The sequence below is a fragment of the Oncorhynchus keta genome, chromosome 1, assembly GCF_023373465.1.
Source record: "Oncorhynchus keta strain PuntledgeMale-10-30-2019 chromosome 1, Oket_V2, whole genome shotgun sequence".
Lineage (NCBI taxonomy): Eukaryota > Metazoa > Chordata > Actinopteri > Salmoniformes > Salmonidae > Oncorhynchus > Oncorhynchus keta.
Genome location: NC_068421.1, coordinates 88,308,383 through 88,328,175, shown reverse-complemented (window position 1 = coordinate 88,328,175; position 19,793 = coordinate 88,308,383). Strand labels below are relative to the sequence as shown.

At 42.3% G+C, this 19,793-nt stretch overlaps 2 protein-coding genes across 2 annotated transcripts in view; one reads left to right on the top strand and one right to left on the bottom strand.

The window, feature by feature from the left end:
- cfhl5 (complement factor H like 5) overlaps positions 1–19,793 on the bottom strand; it is a 207,985-nt gene that overhangs the window by 50,851 nt on the left and 137,341 nt on the right. The gene's annotated exons all lie outside the window — the stretch shown is intronic.
- Positions 10,628–18,503, top strand: LOC127907639 (coagulation factor XIII B chain-like). Its single transcript, XM_052463918.1, has 3 exons — positions 10,628–10,795; positions 14,516–14,659; positions 18,250–18,503. Exons 1-3 carry the CDS (start codon positions 10,726–10,728, stop codon positions 18,486–18,488), a joined length of 453 nt encoding a protein of 150 aa, XP_052319878.1. The 5' UTR covers positions 10,628–10,725; the 3' UTR covers positions 18,489–18,503.

The following is a 19,793-nucleotide window of genomic DNA, read 5'->3' as shown; positions in this document are numbered from 1 at the left end:
CTCGTTCTATATGACCACCTGTAACCCCAAGCTCGTTCTATATGACCACCTGTAACCCCAAGCTCGTTCGATATGACCACCTGTAACCCCAAGCTCGTTCGATATGACCACCTGTAACCCCAAGCTCGTTCGATATGACCACCTGTAACCACAAGCTCGTTCGATATATAACAAACATCAAAATTATCCAAACAACAGGCTGGAATGAGCTTGGGGTTCCAGGTGGTTGGATGTAGCCTGAGGACCACAGAGTTTATTTCAGACCATGTCATCAAATAAGTCTCACCCCTTTCTCTTTTTACCTTTTGTCTTTGTAAAACTCAGGTAATCTGGTGTCCTTCCACAGTGTTCTGCTGAAAAATACCCTAAAGCGGCAGCATTTTGGATTCACCAGCATGAGGGAAGGGGCACGCCTTGCGGTTATGGTGCACAACAAGATTGTGGGACAAAAGAGAGCAAGGAACACTGAAAAAACAAACAAAAAAACAGTAATGACACAACCACCCTATTGTTCTCTCTGCAGATTCTCCGCGGGCAGTCAGCAGGTTGTCCAGCTATCGGCTGCCTTCGATACTGTGAACCATCAGATCCTCCTCTCCACCCTCTCCGAGTTGGGCATCTCCGGCGCGGCCCACGCTTGGATTGCGTCCTACCTGACAGGTCGCTCCTACCAGGTGGCGTGGCGAGAATCTGTCTCCTCACCATGCGCTCTCACCACTGGTGTCCCCCAGGGCTCTGTTCTAGGCCCTCTCTTATTCTCGCTATACACCAAGTCACTTGGCTCTGTCATAACCTCACATGGTCTCTCCTATCATTGCTATGCAGACGACACACAATTAATCTTCTCCTTTCCCCCTTCTGATGACCAGGTGGCGAATCGCATCTCTGCATGTCTGGCAGACATATCAGTGTGGATGACGGATCACCACCTCAAGCTGAACCTCAGCAAGACGGAGCTCCTCTTCCTCCCGGGGGAAGGACTGCCCGTTCCATGATCTCGCCATCACGGTTGACAACTCCATTGTGTCCTCCTCCCAGAGCGCTAAGAACCTTGGCGTGATCCTGGACAACACCCTGACGTTCTCAACTAACATCAAGGCGGTGTCCCGTTCCTGTAGGTTCATGCTCTACAACATCCGCAGAGTACGACCCTGCCTCACACAGGAAGCGGCGCAGGTCCTAATCCAGGCACTTGTCATCTTCCGTCTTGATTACTGCAACTCGCTGTTGGCTGGGCTCCCTGCCTGTGCCATTAAACCCCTACAACTCATCCAGAACGCCGCAGCCCGTCTGGTGTTCAACCTTCCCAAGTTCTCTCACGTCACCCCGCTCCTCCGCTCTCTCCACTGGCTTCCAGTTGAAGCTCGCATCCGCTATAAGACCATGGTGCTTGCCTACGGAGCTGTGAGGGGAACGGCACCTCAGTACCTCCAGGCTCTGATCAGGCCCTACACCCAAACAAGGGCACTGCGTTCATCCACCTCTGGCCTGCTCGCCTCCCTACCACTGAGGAAGTACAGTTTCCGCTCAGCCCAGTCAAAACTGTTCGCTGCTCTGGCCCCCCAATGGTGGAACAAACTCCCTCACGACGCCAGGACAGCGGAGTCAATCACCACCTTCCGGAGACACCTGAAACCCCACCTCTTCAAGGAATACCTAGGATAGGGTAAGTAAGGGTAAGTAATCCTTCTCCCCCTTCTCCCCCTCAAAAAAAAAAAAAAGATTTAGATGCAAGTGGCTGTTCCACTGGATGGCATAAGGTGTATGCACCAATTTGTAAGTCGCTCTGGATAAGAGCGTCTGCTAAATGACTTAAATGTAAATGGATGGACTGATCCACCAGCTGGTCCAATGTGAGGGTGGTGTCTCGGCAGGCCATCTCCCGACGGACGTCTTTGCGCAGACTGCACCTGTAGTGATCGATCAGGGCCCTGTCGTTCCATCCCGCGCTGGCGGCCAGGGTTCGGAAGTACAAGGCGAAATTCTGTGCACTCCTCGTCCCCTGCCTCAGGTGGAACAGACGTTCACCTGCCACTCGACCCTCAAGCGGGTGGTCGAACACTGCTCGAAAGCGGCGGGTGAACTCTGTGTAATGGTCCAACGCCGCGTCTCCTTCACTCCATACGGCGTTGGCCCACTCCAGGGCTTTGCCCCACTCCAGGGCTTTGCCTGAGAGACAGGAGATGAGGACGGACACGCCGGGTGGACGGTCGCCAGGTAGAGCTCCAGCTGGAGTAGAAACCCCTGGCATCAGGCAGCTGTCGCTTCATACTCCATTGGGAACGCGAGTCCCGCTGGGACCGGGTGAAGGAGGGGTGGACAGTGGGACCTGCTGTAGTGGGGCTGGTGGAGGCCCTGGAAAACCTCCTTCTCTCTCCAAAAGATCCATTGTCTTCAGCACACGATCCATGCGGTGCCCGGACATTGCAAAATGGTCGTGTGCTGCTGAACGTGCTCCTCCACTGGAACAGGGACGGCGTCTGCTCCTGCAATGATCCTGTGTCTAGCTGGTGTAGAGAGTCAGGCGCAGGATAGCAGATATGAGTAATAAACGTGCTTTACTCAAAAAGACAAATATACAAAGTAACATATTGAGCACCCTCAGACGGACTGAATTTCAATAAACAATCACTCAAACACAACATGGGGAACAGAGGGTTAAATAATAAACAAGAATTTGGTTGAGTGAAGCCAGGTGTGAATAAGACAAAGACAGAACAAATGGAAAATTAAAAGTGGATCAGTGGTGGCTAGAAAGCCGGTGATGTCGACCGCCGAACACCGCCCGAACAAGGAGAGGGACTGACTTCGGCGGAAGTCGTGACAATACTTGTTCTTCCACTAGTGTTGCAATTATTGTTTTAGCTAAATAATATACATACATATCTACAATATTCTAATATACATACGGTAGGTTTAGAGCTAGTCTCATCTACCAGTAAGGTTAAAGTATGTGTCTGAGGATAGTTTAGAGCTAGTCTCATCTACCAGTGAGGTTAAAGTATGTGGCTGAGTATAGTTTAGAGCTAGTCTCATCTACCAGTGAGGTTAAAGTATGTGTCTGAGGATAGTTTAGAGCTAGTCTCATCTACCAGTGAGGTTAAAGCATGTGGCTAAGGATAGTTTAGAGCTAGTCTCATCTACCAGTGAGGTTAAAGTATGTGGCTGAGGATAGTTTAGAGCTGCTCTCATCTACCAGTGAGGTTAAAGCATGTGGCTGAGGATAGTTTAGAGCTAGTCTCATCTACCAGTGAGGTTAAAGTATGTGTCTGAGGATAGTTTAGAGCTAGTCTCATCTACCAGTGAGGTTAAAGCATGTGGCTAAGGATAGTTTAGAGCTAGTCTCATCTACCAGTGAGGTTAAAGTATGTGTCTGAGGATAGTTTAGAGCTAGTCTCATCTACCAGTGAGGTTAAAGCATGTGGCTAAGGATAGTTTAGAGCTAGTCTCATCTACCAGTGAGGTTAAAGTATGTGTCTGAGGATAGTTTAGAGCTAGTCTCATCTACCAGTGAGGTTAAAGTATGTGGCTGAGGATAGTTTAGAGCTAGTCTCATCTACCAGTAAGGTTAAAGTATGTGGCTGAGGATAGTTTAGAGCTAGTCTCATCTACCAGTAAGGTTAAAGTATGTGTCTGAGGATAGTTTAGAGCTAGTCTCATCTACCAGTGAGGTTAAAGCATGTGGCTGAGGATAGTTTAGAGCTAGTCTCATCTACCAGTGAGGTTAAAGTATGTGGCTGAGGATAGTTTAGAGCTAGTCTCATCTACCAGTGAGGTTAAAGTATGTGGCTGAGGATAGTTTAGAGCTAGTCTCATCTACCAGTGAGGTTAAAGCATGTGGCTGAGGATAGTTTAGAGCTAGTCTCATCTACCAGTGAGGTTAAAGCATGTGGCTGAGGATAGTTTAGAGCTGCTCTCATCTACCAGTGAGGTTAAAGCATGTGGCTGAGGATAGTTTAGAGCTGCTCTCATCTACCAGTGAGGTTAAAGCATGTGGCTGAGGATAGTTTAGAGCTGCTCTCATCTACCAGTGAGGTTAAAGCATGTGGCTGAGGATAGTTTAGAGCTGCTCTCATCTACCAGTGAGGTTAAAGCATGTGGCTGAGGATAGTTTAGAGCTGCTCTTATCTACCAGTGAGGTTAAAGCATGTGGCTGAGGATAGTTTAGAGCTAGTCTCATCTACCAGTGAGGTTAAAGCATGTGGCTGAGGATAATTTAGAGCTGCTCTCATCTACCAGTGAGGTTAAAGCATGTGGCTGAGGATAGTTTAGAGCTAGTCTCATCTACCAGTGAGGTTAAAGCATGTGGCTGAGGATAGTTTAGAGCTAATCTCATCTACCAGTGAGGTTAAGTCTTGTGTCTGAGGATGGTTTAGAGCTAAAAATAAATTGAGGGCTACAGTTAGTTTGAATGCTGATAGGCTCCATTAAAACATATGTATGGTCATTATTGAATCACAAAAGATGTTCAAATACTGTACTTACATAACCCTTATATAAATCTGGTTAACTGTCTATGGACATGGCCTTCAGAATGTTCCAGTAAGGCAGAGTCACTGTTTCCCATAAAGCCTTGTTTTCCAGGGGCAAAATGGGAAGGCCAAAATCTATTTCTACACCGAATGAGCATGCCAGGGTTTAGCCCATATTACCTTACCAACTAGACTAAACATTAAAAGTTATTTGGCAAATGAGAATTGAAAGTCAATATTCCTGCCTTAATGTTCAAGATTCACTCAGTGACGATGATGTAGTTGAAATACATGGCAAAGAACACCACATTAATATTTTTAATAGATATTGTCTGGCTGCTTCAATATTGTAAAAAATACCTGGTGATAATATTCCCAGATAACAATGAACTAAAGAGTAGATGAGTAAATATGAACCAGAGGCACTTTATTTAATTTTGGACAATCATGGAACTATGAATCTGCAAATAATTGGAGCAAACTATTGACAGAGGTTATTCATTTACATGTTTGTCCAACAAGACAGTAGTCATCACTTTCCGTAAGCTGAGATCAATATGGGCAAAGAGGCAAAGTCATGACCCCATGTATACACTGCTGATGAAAACCAACACTACCTGGCCAAGTCTACTATGAGCAGCACACTAAACAGTGATATGATCCCCATGTGGTAAATGGAGTGTATTTTTATTTTCAGTCTAATATGCTCATTGGATGTTCTGTGTGTTCATCAGCTGTTCATCCCAAACAGGATACGGTTACAAGGGCCTCGGGTTCTGAAACGAGAAGATGGTACAGGAATCAGTGTGTGAATATGTCCTGAAGATCAGGTGGTATTACAGTTGGGCCCCGTTCCAATTTTCTCCCACACTCCAATCCCTAGGCCCTTATTATCTCCACCGGCTAGTCAGAGATCACAGGGGGGCTTTGAAAGGAAATTGATCCTAACAATCCACCATGATCTGTGAATGGGAATGAGCATGGGAATAGCATAGGGATGTGAGCGTGTGATTGGATATGAATCAGGCAAACGTTGTTTCAGAGATATAACTAATTCAGGCTTGTCATCTCTCCAATCCAGATCCCTCTAGGACACATCTTGTAGGATGAAAGTCTCCCCATCTGTGAAGGTAAACATTTAAGGTCAGCAAAAACAAAGCAAATCTCTTTATGGACAACAACAAATTACTTCAGGTGTGCTACAGCTGCACCATTGAGAGCATCCTGACTGGATGCATCACCACCTGGTATGGCAACTCCTCGGCATCTGACCGTAAGGCGCTACGTAGGGTAGTGCGTACGGCCCAGTACATCAATGGGGCCAAGCTTCCTGTCATCCAGAACATACAGTGGGGCAAAAAAGTATTTAGTCAGCCACCAATTGTGCAAGTTCTCCCACTTAAAAGATGAGAGGGGCCTGTAATTTTCGTCAACTGTTAGAGACAAAATGAGGGGGAAAAATCCAGAAAATCACATTGTAGGATTTTTATTGAATTTATTTGCAAATTATGAAGGAAAATAAGTATTTGGTTACCTACAAACAAGCAGGATTTCTGGCTCTCACAAACCTGCAACTTCTTCTTTAAGAGGCTCATCTGTCCTCCACTCGTTACCTGTATTCATGGCACCTATTTTAACTTGTTATCAGTATAAAAGACACCTGTCCACAACCTCAAACAGTCACACGCCAAACTCCACTATGGCCAAGACCAAAGAGCTGTCAAAGGACACCAGAAACAAAATTGTAGACCTGCACCAAAATGGGAAGACTGAATCTGCAATAGGTAAGCAGCTTGGTTATTAGGAAATGGAAGACATACAAGACCACTGATAATCTCCCTCGATCTGGGGCTCCACGCAAGATCACACCCCGTGGGGTCAAAATGATCACAAGAACGGTGAGCAAAAATCCCAGAATCACACGGGGGGACCTAGTGAATGACCTGCAGAGAGCTGGGACCAAAGTAACAAAGCCTACCATCAGTAACACACTACGCCGACAGGGACTCAAATCCTGCAGTTTCAGACGTGTCCCCCTGCTAAAGCCAGTACATGTCCAGGCCCATCTGAAGTTTGCTCGAGAGCATTTGGATGATCCAGAAGAAGATTGGGAGAATGTCATATGATCAGATGAAACCAAAATAAAACTTTTTGGTAAAAACTCAACTCCTCGTGTTTGGAGGACAAAGAATGCTGAGTTGCATCCAAAGAACACCATACCTACTGTGAAGCATGGGGGTGGAAACATCATGCTTTGGGGCTGTTTTACTGCAAAGGGACCAGGACGACTGATCCGTGTAAAGGAAAGAATGAATGGGGCCATGTATCATGAGATTTTGAGTGAAAACCTCCTTCCATCAGCAAGGGCATTGAAGATGAAACGTGGCTGGGTCTTTCAGCATGACAATGATCCCAAACACAACGCCCGGGCAACGAGGAGTGGCTTCGTAAGAAGCATTCCCCGCTCCTCCGCTCTCTCCACTGGCTTCCAGTTGAAGCTCGCATCCGCTACAAGACCATGGTGCTTGCCTACGGAGCTGTGAGGGGAACGGCACCTCAGTACCTCCAGGCTCTGATCAGGCCCTACACCCAATCAAGGGCACTGCGTTCATCCACCTCTGGCCTGCTCGCCTCCCTACCACTGAGGAAGTACAGTTCCCGCTCAGCCCAGTCAAAACTGTTCGCTGCTCTGGCCCCCCAATGGTTGAACAAACTCCCTCACGACGCCAGGACCCACCTCTTTAAGGAATACCTAGGATAGGATAAAGTAATCCTTCTCACCCCCCCCCTTAAAAGATTTAGATGCACTATTGTAAAGTGGCTGTTCCACTGGATGTCATAAGGTGAATGCACCAATTTGCTCTGGATAAGAGCGTCTGCTAAATGACTTAAATGTAAATGTAATGTAAATGCCTAGCCAGACTCCAGATCTCAACCCCATAGAAAATCTTTGGAGGGAGTTGAAAGTCAGTGTTGCCCAGCAACAGTCCCAAATCATCACTACTCTAGAGGAGATCTGCATGGAGGAATGGGCCAAAATACCAGCAACAGTGTGTGAAAACCTTGTGAAGACTTACAGAAAACGTTTGACCTCTGTCATTGCCAACAAAGGGTATATAACAAAGTTTTGAGATAAACTTTCGTTATTGACCAAATACTTATTTTCCACCATAATTTGCAAATAAATTCATAAAAAATCCTACAATGTGATTTTCTGATTTTTTTCTGATTTTGTCTGTCATAGTTGAAGTGTACCTATGATGAAAATTACAGGCCTCTCTCATCTTTTTAAGTGGGAGAACTTGCACAATTGGTGGCTGACTAAATACTTTTTTGCCACACTGTATATACTAGGCGGTGTCAGAGGAAGGCCCAAAGAATTGTCAGAGACTCCAGTCACCCAAGTCATATACTGTCCTCTCAAGCCGGCAAGCAGTACTGGATCGCCAAGTCTAGGTCTAAAAGGCTCCTTAAAACCTGTTAAGGATACGGCTGACTACTGCCCCCTTTGGAGGAATTGCGTGCCCATAGTAAACAGAAAAAAAATCTGTCCAAAATTGCTAATATATGCATATAATAATTATTATTGAATAGAAAACACTCTAAAGCTTCTAAAACCGTTCAAATTATGTCTGTATGTAAAGCAGAACTCTCAGGGCAGCCATTCTCCCAAACTCTCTCTTGTCATCAGAAAAGTTGGCCCAACTTTGACGTCATCGCCCCCACCCTTCCCAAGCAGCTACAGACCTGCGAACAGTTTGTATGTCTTCAGCGCGATGTCTGCTTTCAATGGGGCTTGCCATTGTGAGAATCGCACCCACGAGACTTTTGGCGGGCTGAAACCTTCGGATCGTGCGAAAAAAGGTACTTTTATGTGCGCGGACGCTCCAGAGCTCTCTTTCTTCCAAGATTGACCAAACGATGTCGGTGTTTCTGTTCGTGCTAAGGATTGTTTTCCACGTTTATAACATGCTAAAGCTTGATTCTGCACTTAGTTTGACCAGTTTAGTCGACATATAATATGTAATTTTGACGTTTTGGTGCGCATCCACAAGAATTTTGGCTGCATTTCGACCGGAATTTGTCGCGTTTGATAACCTAAAGACACAGACTTCAAAACCAAACAATATTTTTGGTAAGTATGACCCCTTCCAGGTCTTCTGATGGAAGAACATAAAAGGTAAGGGAATATTTATGTGGTAAATTTGGGTTTCTGTGGACTCCAAGATAGAGGAGACGAAATGCTAATTTCTGAGCGCCGTCTCATATTATAGCCTAGTGAACGAATTCTGTAACGTTAAAAATATATGTAACACAGCGGTTGTATTAAGAAGAAGTGTATCTTTCTATCTATGTGTAGAACATGTATATTTAGTTAAAGTTTATGATGTGTATTGCTTGTTATCTGACGTTATCTGTCGGAGCTATCATCATTTCTCCGGACATTTGAGTAGCATTTTTTGAACATGCTGTCATTGTAAACAGAGATTTATGGATATATATAGCATATTATTGAAAAAAATGAATGTACTGTGTAACATGTTATATTACTGTCATCTGATGAAGATTTCAAAAGGTTAGTGAATTATTTTTCTTTTAATCCTGCGTTTGTTGATTGCATATTTTTTTCAACTTGGCTATTCAAATTAGCTGTGTCTTTGGTGGTTTGACATAAATATGTGCTATGTTTTCGCCGTAAAACATTTTAGAAATCTTGCTGGGTAGATGAACAAGGTGTTTATCTTTCATTTGAGCTATTGGACTTGTTAATGTGTGGAGGTTAAATATTTCTAAGAATATTTTTGAATTCCACGCGCCACCGTTCCAGCTGAACGTGGGAGGGGTAGTTCCCAAATGGGAACCATAACCCCCTTCTGGTTAACAGCTTCTACCCCTAAGCCATAAGACGGCTGAACAATTAATAAAATGGCCACCCGGACTATTTACATTGACAGCCTCCCATCCCCCTACCCCTTTGTCTTTACACTGCTGCTACTTGCTGTTATTATCTATGCAGTCACTTTACCCCTGCCTACATGTACTAATGACATCGACTAACCTGTACAACAGCACATTGACTTGCTACTGTAGCCAATTGTAATGCCACCTGATCTTCAGGACATATTCACACACTGATTCATGTACCATCTTCTCGTTTCAGAACCCTACACTGTGGACGATCAGCTGATGAACACACAGAAAATCCAATTCATGCATCCTCAGAAAGATCCAACTAAACACTCTGTCAAACATGGGGACTATATCACTTTTAAGTGTACTGGTCATCGTAGACTTAGCCCAGGAAGTGTTGATTTTCGTCAGCAGTGTATACATGGGGTCATGAACTTGCCTCATTGCCAATAGTGGCTTCAGCTGACAGGAAGAGATGGCCACTGGCTTGTTGGACAAACATGTCAACGAATAACCCCTGTCAATAGTTTTCTTAAATTATTTTCAGCTTCATGATTGTCCAACATTAAATAAAGTGCCTCTGATTCTAATTGAATTTAATCAATTTAATGTAATAAAATCAAATTTACTCTAATCGAATCTAGTCTACTCTAATCTACTCTAATACAATGTACTCTAATCTAAACGAATCTACTCTAATCTACTCTAATCCAATCTACTCTAATCTAAACAAATCTACTCTAATCTAATATTTATTATTTTAATTGTTCCCTGGAATATTATCCCATACACCATTAAACCTTCTCATCCCACTGGACACAGACGCCAAATCAACATCTATTCCACGTGGGTTCAATTTAATTTCCATGACATGGAAACAACGTTGATTCAACCAGTGTGTGCTCAGTGGGAAGTTAGTGGTGATGGGGATGACATGATCAAAGTTCACTATTTTTTACAATATCAAGCAGCCAGACAATATCTAGTAAAATGTCCTTGTGGTCCTTGCCAAGTATTTCAACTGCATCATCATTACTGAGTGTCATAGATGTGTTCTTTGCATTCTACACATTGAGGCAGGAATATTGACCTTCAATTCTCATATGCAAGAAAAAGTTAAATGTAACATTGTGTGTTTTGTTTAGTTGGTAGGTCAGTGTTTCCCCTTCCCGCAACGTAGGTTTGATTGAATTCTAGTATTTGGGTCAGTCCCTCTGGACAGTGGTTCTCTTCTGTGCTCCCTGGGGGCTGGAACTCTGTAGACAAACATTAACTTTGGGATAGACACTCTATATTTATCTTCTACTCCTTCCATTTTTACTGCATCTACCATTTGATCAACATGAAATCATCTCTGACTCTGCTGTGTCTGGTGGTATGGGTGAATGTGGATGCTTCATCAGCTCAGACTGGTAAGGATGTGTTTTCCTTCACTTTCTCACATGCTTGTAGTGCCCACATTGTGTTGGTATCCACCAATTGCTCTGTAAGACACTGACTAGACTGTACAAAGTGAGCAAACGTAACTGATGTGTTTACTTTGCTACGTTCAGCTACTATTGTACACCATCATAGGGAAACAGCACATTACTCTTCTGATACGCAGGGAAAGTGACGACAATTTCTGCTTTCAATTCCACATTCACTTTTTATGTTTTTGACAGGACTTCAGGAATACAAACTCAGCAAAAAAAGAAACGTCCTCTCACTGTCCACTGCGTTTATTTTCAGCAAACTTAACGTGTAAATATTTGTATGAACATAACAAGATTCAACAACTGAGACATAAACTGAACAAATTCCACAGACATGTGACTAACAAAAATTGAATGATGTGTCCGTGAACAAAGGGGAGGTCAAAATCAAAAGTAACATTCAGTATCTGGTGTGGCCACCAGCTGCATTAGGTACTGCAGTGCATCTCCTCCTCTTGGACTGCACCAGATTTGCCAGTTCTTGCTGTGAATTGTTACCCCACTCTTCCACCAAGGCACCTGCAAGTTCCAGGACATATCTGGGGGGAATTGCCCTAGATCCAACAGGTCCCAGACATGCTCAATTCGATTGAGACCCGGGCTCTTTGCTGGCCATGGCAGAACACTGATATTCCTATCTTGCAGGAAATCACGCACAGAACGAGAAGTATGGCTGGTGGCATTGTCATGTTGGAGGGTCATGTCAGGATGAGCCTGCAGGAAGGGTACCACATGAGGGAGGAGGATGTCTTCCCTGTAACGCACAGCGTTGAGATTGCCTGCAATGACAACAAGCTCAGTCCGATGATGCTGTGACACACCGCCCCAGACCATGACGGACCCTCCACCTCCAAATCGATCCCGCTCCAGAGTACAGGCCTCGGTGTAACCATCATTCCTTCAATGATAACCACGAATCCGAACATCACCCCTGGTGAGACAAAACCGCATCTTGTCAGTGAAGAGCACTTTTGCCAGTCCTGCCTGCTCCAACGACGGTGGGTTTGTGCCCATAGCCAACGTTTTTGCCGGTGATGTCTGGTGAGGTCCTGCCTTACAACAGGCCTTCAGGCCCTCAGGCCTTCCTCTTTCAGCCTATTGCGGACAGTCTGAGCACTGATGGAAGGATTGTGCGTTCCTGGTGTAACTCGGGCAGTTGTTGTTGCCATCCAATGTAAAGAGTAAATAATAAAACTCTGCAAAAAAAATCCCCTCCAAAAACCAACTCAGTGCCAAAATGGCAAGTGTGGTCTTTTATGTGCTTCCTAGCGGTCTGTATCAGTTTCTAGTGGTTTCTAGCTCTTTCTAGCAGTTTTTAGTGTTTTCTAGCGGTTACAAGCGAGCGAAGATGATAATGTACATGATATCAACATAGAAGTATATTTTCTGGGTGATTTAAATATTGACTGGCTATCATAAAGCTGCCCACTCAGGAAAAAACTTCAAACTGTTACCAGTGCCTGCAATCTGGATTAGGTTGCCAGTCAACCTGCCAGGGTAGTTACAAACGGTACAGGATTTAAATCATCAACATGTATTGATCACATCTTTACTAACGCTGTAAATATATACTTTAAAGCAGTATCCTAATTCATAGGATGCAGTGATCACAATATAATAGTCATATCTAGGATAACCACAGTTCCAAAAGCTGGGCCTAATATAGTGTATAAGGTCATAAAACGAGTTTTGTAGTGATTCATATGTTGATGATGTAAAGAATATTTGCTGGTCTGTGTTGTGTAATGAGGAGCACTTAAAAAATAAAGGAGAGCAGCACAATCGAGGATCTCAGATGCAAAAATATTTATGTCCAACGTTTCGTCAGACAAGCTGTCGTCATCATACCCTGACGTTGGACATTTACCCTGATGAAGACAGCTTGTCTGTCATACCCTGATGAAGACAGCTTGTCTGTCGAAATGTTGGACATAAATATTTTTGCATCTGATCTCATAGAGTGTGCGGCTCTCCTTTACTTTTTAAGTGTTCCACTCCGCTAGCCGGCACCTCGCTGCACTTGATGCATTTATGTAACTACTTATTCCAGTTAGTAATAAGCATGCACCCATTAAGAAAATGACTGTAAAAACGGTTACATCCCCTTGGATTGATGAGGAATTGAAAAAAATGTATGGTTGAGAGGGATGAGGCAAAAGGTTTGCCAAATAAGTCTGGCTGCACAACCGATTGGCAAACGTACTGCAAATTAAGAGATCATGTAAACGAAGAAAAAAAAACTACACAATGAAACAAATATATAAAGAATATATAAAGAATGATAGTAAAACGTTATGGAGCACCTTAAATTACATTTTTGGGAAAAAAGCCAACTCGGCTCCTTCATTCATTGAATCCGATGGCTCATTCATCACAAAGCACACTGATATTGAAACCTACTTTAATGACCTTTTCATTGGCAAAGAAAAGCAAACTTAGGAATGACATACCAGCAACAAACACTGGCACTACACATTCAAGTAGATCGGACCAAAAGTACAAGAATTGTACTTTTGAATTTCATAAAGTCAGTGTGGAAGAGGTGAAAAAATAATTTTTGTCTGTCAACAATGACAAGCCTCCGGGGTCTGACAATCTGGATGGAAAATTACTGAGGATAATAGCAGATGATATTGCCACATCTTCAATTTAAGCCTACTAGAGAGTGTGTGCCCTCAGGCCTGGAGGGAAGCTAAAGTAATCCCGCTACCCAAGAATATTAAAGCCCCCTTTACTGGCTCAAATAGCTGACCAATCAGCCTGTTACCATCCCTTAATAAACTTCTGGAAATAATTGTGTTTGACCAGATACAAACCTCGTCCACAGGCTATTGCACACATATAAGCCTGGGATATCAACCATTCAAAGTTGGCCTTAGTGGGAGTGACCATAGAATTGTATGGGAATGACCTTACTGAATAAAGAATTTGTTATCCTTGTATCCTTGTTATGTCCTTTGACAACAAAAAGTTAACACAGCCACAAAGTCATAAACTCTGCCCAGTTCCACAATTTCCCTTCCTCGAGTTTCAGTTTAAACCTAAAACTAACCTTTACCACACTGCTCACCTTATGCCTAACCCTAACCAATTTTGACTTTGTGGTTTTGCTATCTAGTGGAAACCATTCCCCTAGCCTCAAGAGAGAGAAAAAACAACAAGCCCTAATTTCCATCTAGCTAATTATCAAAGGACAGAGCTAGTTAATGGCTTCACACAGATGAATAAAGACTACACACTTATAATCTTTGGTCGATTGTGGGAGAACTATCCCAATAAGAGCTACAAACACAATCTCTTTACTGCCAAGACTTCTGACTGACTAATGCACAAGACACATGGGGAAGTTCTTGTAGAGATGATTGGTTGGTAGATTAAGCCAATGAGTAATGCACTGGGAGATTATTTTTTATCATATTTGACATAGTGGGTTATGTCACATTAGACATTGGTGATTATTTCACACAGTTATGTCCCATTTATGAACCATTTATAAAGCATGACATACTGTTGTAGATGATTTGTAATACATTTATGTAGTGCTGATGAAAGCATCATGAGGCCTTAATAAACTGAATGTCATTTGAAGGGGGACCATCTCAGTCAATGTAGTTAGTTGCACTTTGACAGTTCAAACATGCTGTGCTTCATCTGCAGAGTATTGTGGTAAGCCTGAGGGTGAAGGGATGAGAATGCTGCCGATTCCTGATCGAGAACGTTATGAAAATGGGGACCAAGTGGAGTATGGATGTCTTGCAACTTGTAAGAACGGAGAGTGGGATAAGACCATCAAGGGCAAAGGTCAGTTTAAAGGCGCAATCTGCAGTTGCTACACCCATTGTTGGACTTCTAAATGAATTACATGGACCAAATGATTCTTGAAGAACATAACTTATAAATGACTCATGAGCTCAGTTCAACTGTCGCACCTCATCATAACCCAAAATATAAGATTGTTTTACTCCTTTGTTTGTAAACAAAGTAAATGTAAACAAACACTATATAGCCTCAATAGATGGTTCAAAGTATAATGTTGATATCATGGATGGTCTATGAATTTGAGAGTGGTAACATTTCATCCCTCAGCTTTTAACCAAAACAGGGGTGGGGATGCTCTTTCTTCTTGTGTGTTTAATGTCTATGGCATTACTATAGTACTGTAAACATTGAAGTGCTTATTGCGTTTACTACATTTCAGGGCTTGACATTAACTTTATTACCCACTTGTCCTTTGGAAAAGTAAGACAGATTTTTGACTTGTGTGAAAGCTCAAGTCCAAATTGTGTTGTATGATTTTACAAAATGAAATACATTAGTATCATTATTAATACCATACAGAGAATGAGACAAAACTGTAGAATACCATCTCTCTAGAGCTGGGTAATATTATTGTTGTTATTATTGATATTGTTGCTAGATAGCAAAGTAATTGATCTAACAGTGAATGTAATGTCCAACAAAACCTGTCCGTTGGTAGACCTATATAGAGTATATATTCACTACAAACAGCACGCTCCACTCCGTTCCACTTGTGCATCATCTCAATTACATTCTCTGTTTGTAAAGTGGTAGCATTTCCTTATTATTTAATGTTGAGAATATGTGCTAAACTCACAGAAAGCTGGAACTCCACTCGCTTTAAAAATAATTGTTTAAAAAACAGCTTTTCCCTCAATTACATATTGAATGTTGCTCTCTCTCCTGGAGCAACATCCCCCTTGACGTTTCATGTCCGTAAGAAACCTGTTTGCAGACAAAATAATAGCTAAAACTGAGCAAATAACTCACTAAGTACACTACAGTGCATTCGGAAAGTATTCATACCCATAGAATTTTTCCACATTTTGTTACGTTACAGCCTTATTCTAAAATGGTTTAAATAAATAAATCTACACACAATACCGCACAATGACAAAGTGATAAGAGATTTCTAGAAATTTGGGAACATTTGTTTAAAACAAAAAACATAAATACCTTACTTACATATGAGACTCAAAATCCTTTTTCCATTGATAATCCTTGAGATGTTTCTACAACTTGATTGGAGTCCACCTGTGGTAAATTACATTTATTGTACATGATTTGGAAAGGCACACACCTTTCTAAATAAGGTCCCACTGTTGACAGTGCATGTCAGAGCAAAAACCAAGACGTGTGTCCGTAGAGATCTGAGACAGGATTGTGTCGAGGCACAGATCTTGGGAAGGGTATCAAAACATTTCTTGAACATTGAAGCTCCCCAAGAATACAGTAACCTCCACATTATTAAGTGGGAGAAGTTTGGAAAGACCAAGACTATTCTTAGAGCTGGCCGCCCGGCCAAACTGAGTAATCGGGAGAGAAGGGCCTTGGTCGGGGAGGTGACCAAGAACCCGATGGTCAGTCTGACAGAGATCCAAAGTTCATCTGTGGAGATGGGAGAACCTTCCAGAAGGACAAGGCAAAGGGTCTGAATAGTAAAGGGTCTGAATAATAAAGGGTCTGAATAGTAAATGGTCTGAATAGTAAATGGTCTGAATAGTAAAGGGTCTGAATAGTAAAGGGTCTGAATAGTAAAGGGTCTGAATAGTAAATGGTCTGAATAGTAAAGGGTCTGAATAGTAAAGGGTCTGAATAGTAAAGGGTCTGAATAGTAAAGGGTCTGAATAGTAAAGGGTCTGAATAGTAAAGGGTCTGAATAATAAAGGGTCTGAATAATAAAGGGTCTGAATAGTAAAGGGTCTGAATAGTAAAGGGTCTGAATAGTAAAGGGTCTGAATAATAAAGGGTCTGAATAATAATGTAATTGTTATACTTTTCAAAAATGGCTAAAAAACAGTTTTTGCTTTGTAATCATAGGGTGCAGATTGATGAGGGAAAAAAACAATACATTTTAGAATAATTGAGAATAAATATGGAAAAAGTCAAGGGGTCTGAATAGTAAAGGGTCTGAATAGTAAAGGGTCTGAATAGTAAAGGGTCTGAATAGTAAATGGTCTGAATAGTAAAGGGTCTGAATAGTAAAGGGTCTGAATAGTAAAGGGTCTGAATAGTAAAGGGTCTGAATAGTAAAGGGTCTGAATAGTAAAGGGTCTGAATAGTAAAGGGTCTGAATAATAAAGGGTCTGAATAATAAAGGGTCTGAATAGTAAAGGGTCTGAATAGTAAAGGGTCTGAATAGTAAAGGGTCTGAATAGTAAAGGGTCTGAATAGTAAAGGGTCTGAATAGTAAAGGGTCTGAATAATAAAGGGTCTGAATAGTAAAGGGTCTGAATAATAAAGGGTCTGAATAATAAAGGGTCTGAATAGTAAATGGTCTGAATAGTAAAGGGTCTGAATAATAAAGGGTCTGAATAGTAAAGGGTCTGAATAGTAAAGGGTCTGAATAGTAAAGGGTCTGAATAGTAAAGGGTCTGAATAGTAAAGGGTCTGAATAGTAAAGGGTCTGAATAGTAAATGGTCTGAATAGTAAAGGGTCTGAATAGTAAAGGGTCTGAATAGTAAAGGGTCTGAATAGTAAAGGGTCTGAATAGTAAAGGGTCTGAATAGTAAAGGGTCTGAATAGTAAAGGGTCTGAATAGTAAAGGGTCTGAATAGTAAAGGGTCTGAATAGTAAATGGTCTGAATAGTAAAGGGTCTGAATAGTAAAGGGTCTGAATAGTAAAGGGTCTGAATAATAATGTAATTGTTATACTTTTCAAAAATGGCTAAAAAACAGTTTTTGCTTTGTAATCATAGGGTGCAGATTGATGAGGGAAAAAAACAATACATTTTAGAATAATTGAGAATAAATATGGAAAAAGTCAAGGGGTCTGAATACTTTCCGAATATAGTGTACAAAAATGTGATTGAAAAACTGCTCGTGGCTCTCAATGCAATACAATCATTATATTCTGATGTGCCTTATTTTATTTGAACTGTTTTTTAAACTAGGTAAGAACAAATTCTTACTTTCAATGACTGCCAAGGAACAGTGGGTTAACTGCCTTGTTCAGGGGCAGAACGACTGATTTTATACCTTGTCAGCTCAGGGATTCAATCTTGCAACCTTTCGGTTACTAGTCCAACGCTCTACTAGGCTATGCTGCCGCCCCAAATTGTGAGAACAGTGCGCAACACATCACATCACATCCGGAGGACACTTTGATTCAATTCTGATCTGAGTAATTGTTTGATGTTATTATTATTATTTTTTTTACTTCCATTCGAACAACTTAAGTCTATATTTTGCTTGCCCGACTATTTTGATTTTCACTTGTCATGTACAAGCTTTACTGTCGAACCTTGCAACTGGATTGATATTTCCACACAGAGTAACACGTTACACTGTTTTTACAAGATGTGGTGGAAATGGAGGAGCCAAAAGAGTGTAAAGAGGAGGGTATTTGTCCATGTCTGTGCTTCACTTGCAGATTACTGTAGTAAACCTGAGGGTGCAGACACCAGAATGCTGGTGATTCCTGACCGAGAGAGATATGAAAATGGGGACAAAATAGATTATGGATGCCTTAGCGGCCCAAACACAGGCTCAAGAGGAAAAGCAACTTGCAAGAACGGAGAGTGGAGTAAGACAATCGAGTGCCAAGGTAAGTCTGTAGGACTGTATTTTAAAGTACAGAAAGTACCAGGTATTTACATGAACATATGGTAATTAGACAATTATTAGCTATGAGTAATTGATTCATTTGAACCCATACCACTGGGTACCGTTATCTTGGTACAAGGAAGTTACCAGAAAAAAATCTTCACATTTAAAAATTAATCAGGCAAGTCAGTTAAGAACAAATTCTTCTTTAAAATGATGGCCTACCGGGAACAGTGGGTTAACTGCCTTGTTCAGGGGCAGAATGACAGATTGTTTACTTGTCAGCTCTGGGATTCGATCCAGCAACCTTTCAGTTACTGGCCCAACGCGCTAACCACTAGGCTATCTGCCGCCCCAATTATGTTTCAGTCCCATAAAATAATGTAACGGTAAGTCAAGGGGGGCAAAGTACGACCCACATCCCTCTCCCGGGCCCTTTAATTAAATAAATAAAAATATTTTTTATTCCTTTTGTCTCCCCAATTTCATGGTATCCAATTGGTAGTTATAGTCTTGTCCCATCATTGCAACTCCCGTACGGACTCGGGAGAGACAAAGGTTGAAAGCCGCGCGTCCTCCGAAACACAACCCAGTCAAACCGCACTGCTTCTTGACACAATGTCCACTTAACCCCGAAGCCAGCTGCACCAATGTGTCGGAAGAAACAGGGTACACCCGGCCATACTGTGTCAGCGTGCATGCGCCTGGCCATACTGTGTCAGCGTGCATGCGCCTGGCCATACTGTGTCAGCGTGCATACGCCTGGCCATACTGTGTCAGCGTGCATGCGCCTGGCCATACTGTGTCAGCGTGCATACGCCTGGCCATACTGTGTCAGCGTGCATGAGCCTGGCCCACCCAATGTTTTCCGTAATTGTTTAGTCTCAAAGCAGCATTTGCTAAATGTGCATTGTCATTGCCACCAACAAGAGGAACCAGTTACACACCTGCTGACAGAAATCTGTTCTTGCCTGATGAACGTGTAACGGTGACCTGTGACTCAGGATTCTGGAACTCTTTCTCACGTCAGACTGAAGATACATTAACCTGCAAAGAGGACGGAAAGTGGTCATCTTCTACAGATTGTGAACATATGTTCATACTCAAATCAAAACACATTTTATGTGTCACATGATTGGTAAACAACAGGTGTAGGCTAACAGTGAAATGCTTACTTCTGGGTCATTTTTCAACCATGTAGATTTAAAGATAAAAAGTCAAATGAAAATAGAAATGTGACAAATGGAGTACAAAGTTAATAACAAATAATGATAAAACAAGTAAAAAATAACATGGCTCTATACAGGGAGCAATTGTACAAAGTCGACGTGCAGGAATACGTGGTAATTGAGGTAGTTATGTCCACATAGG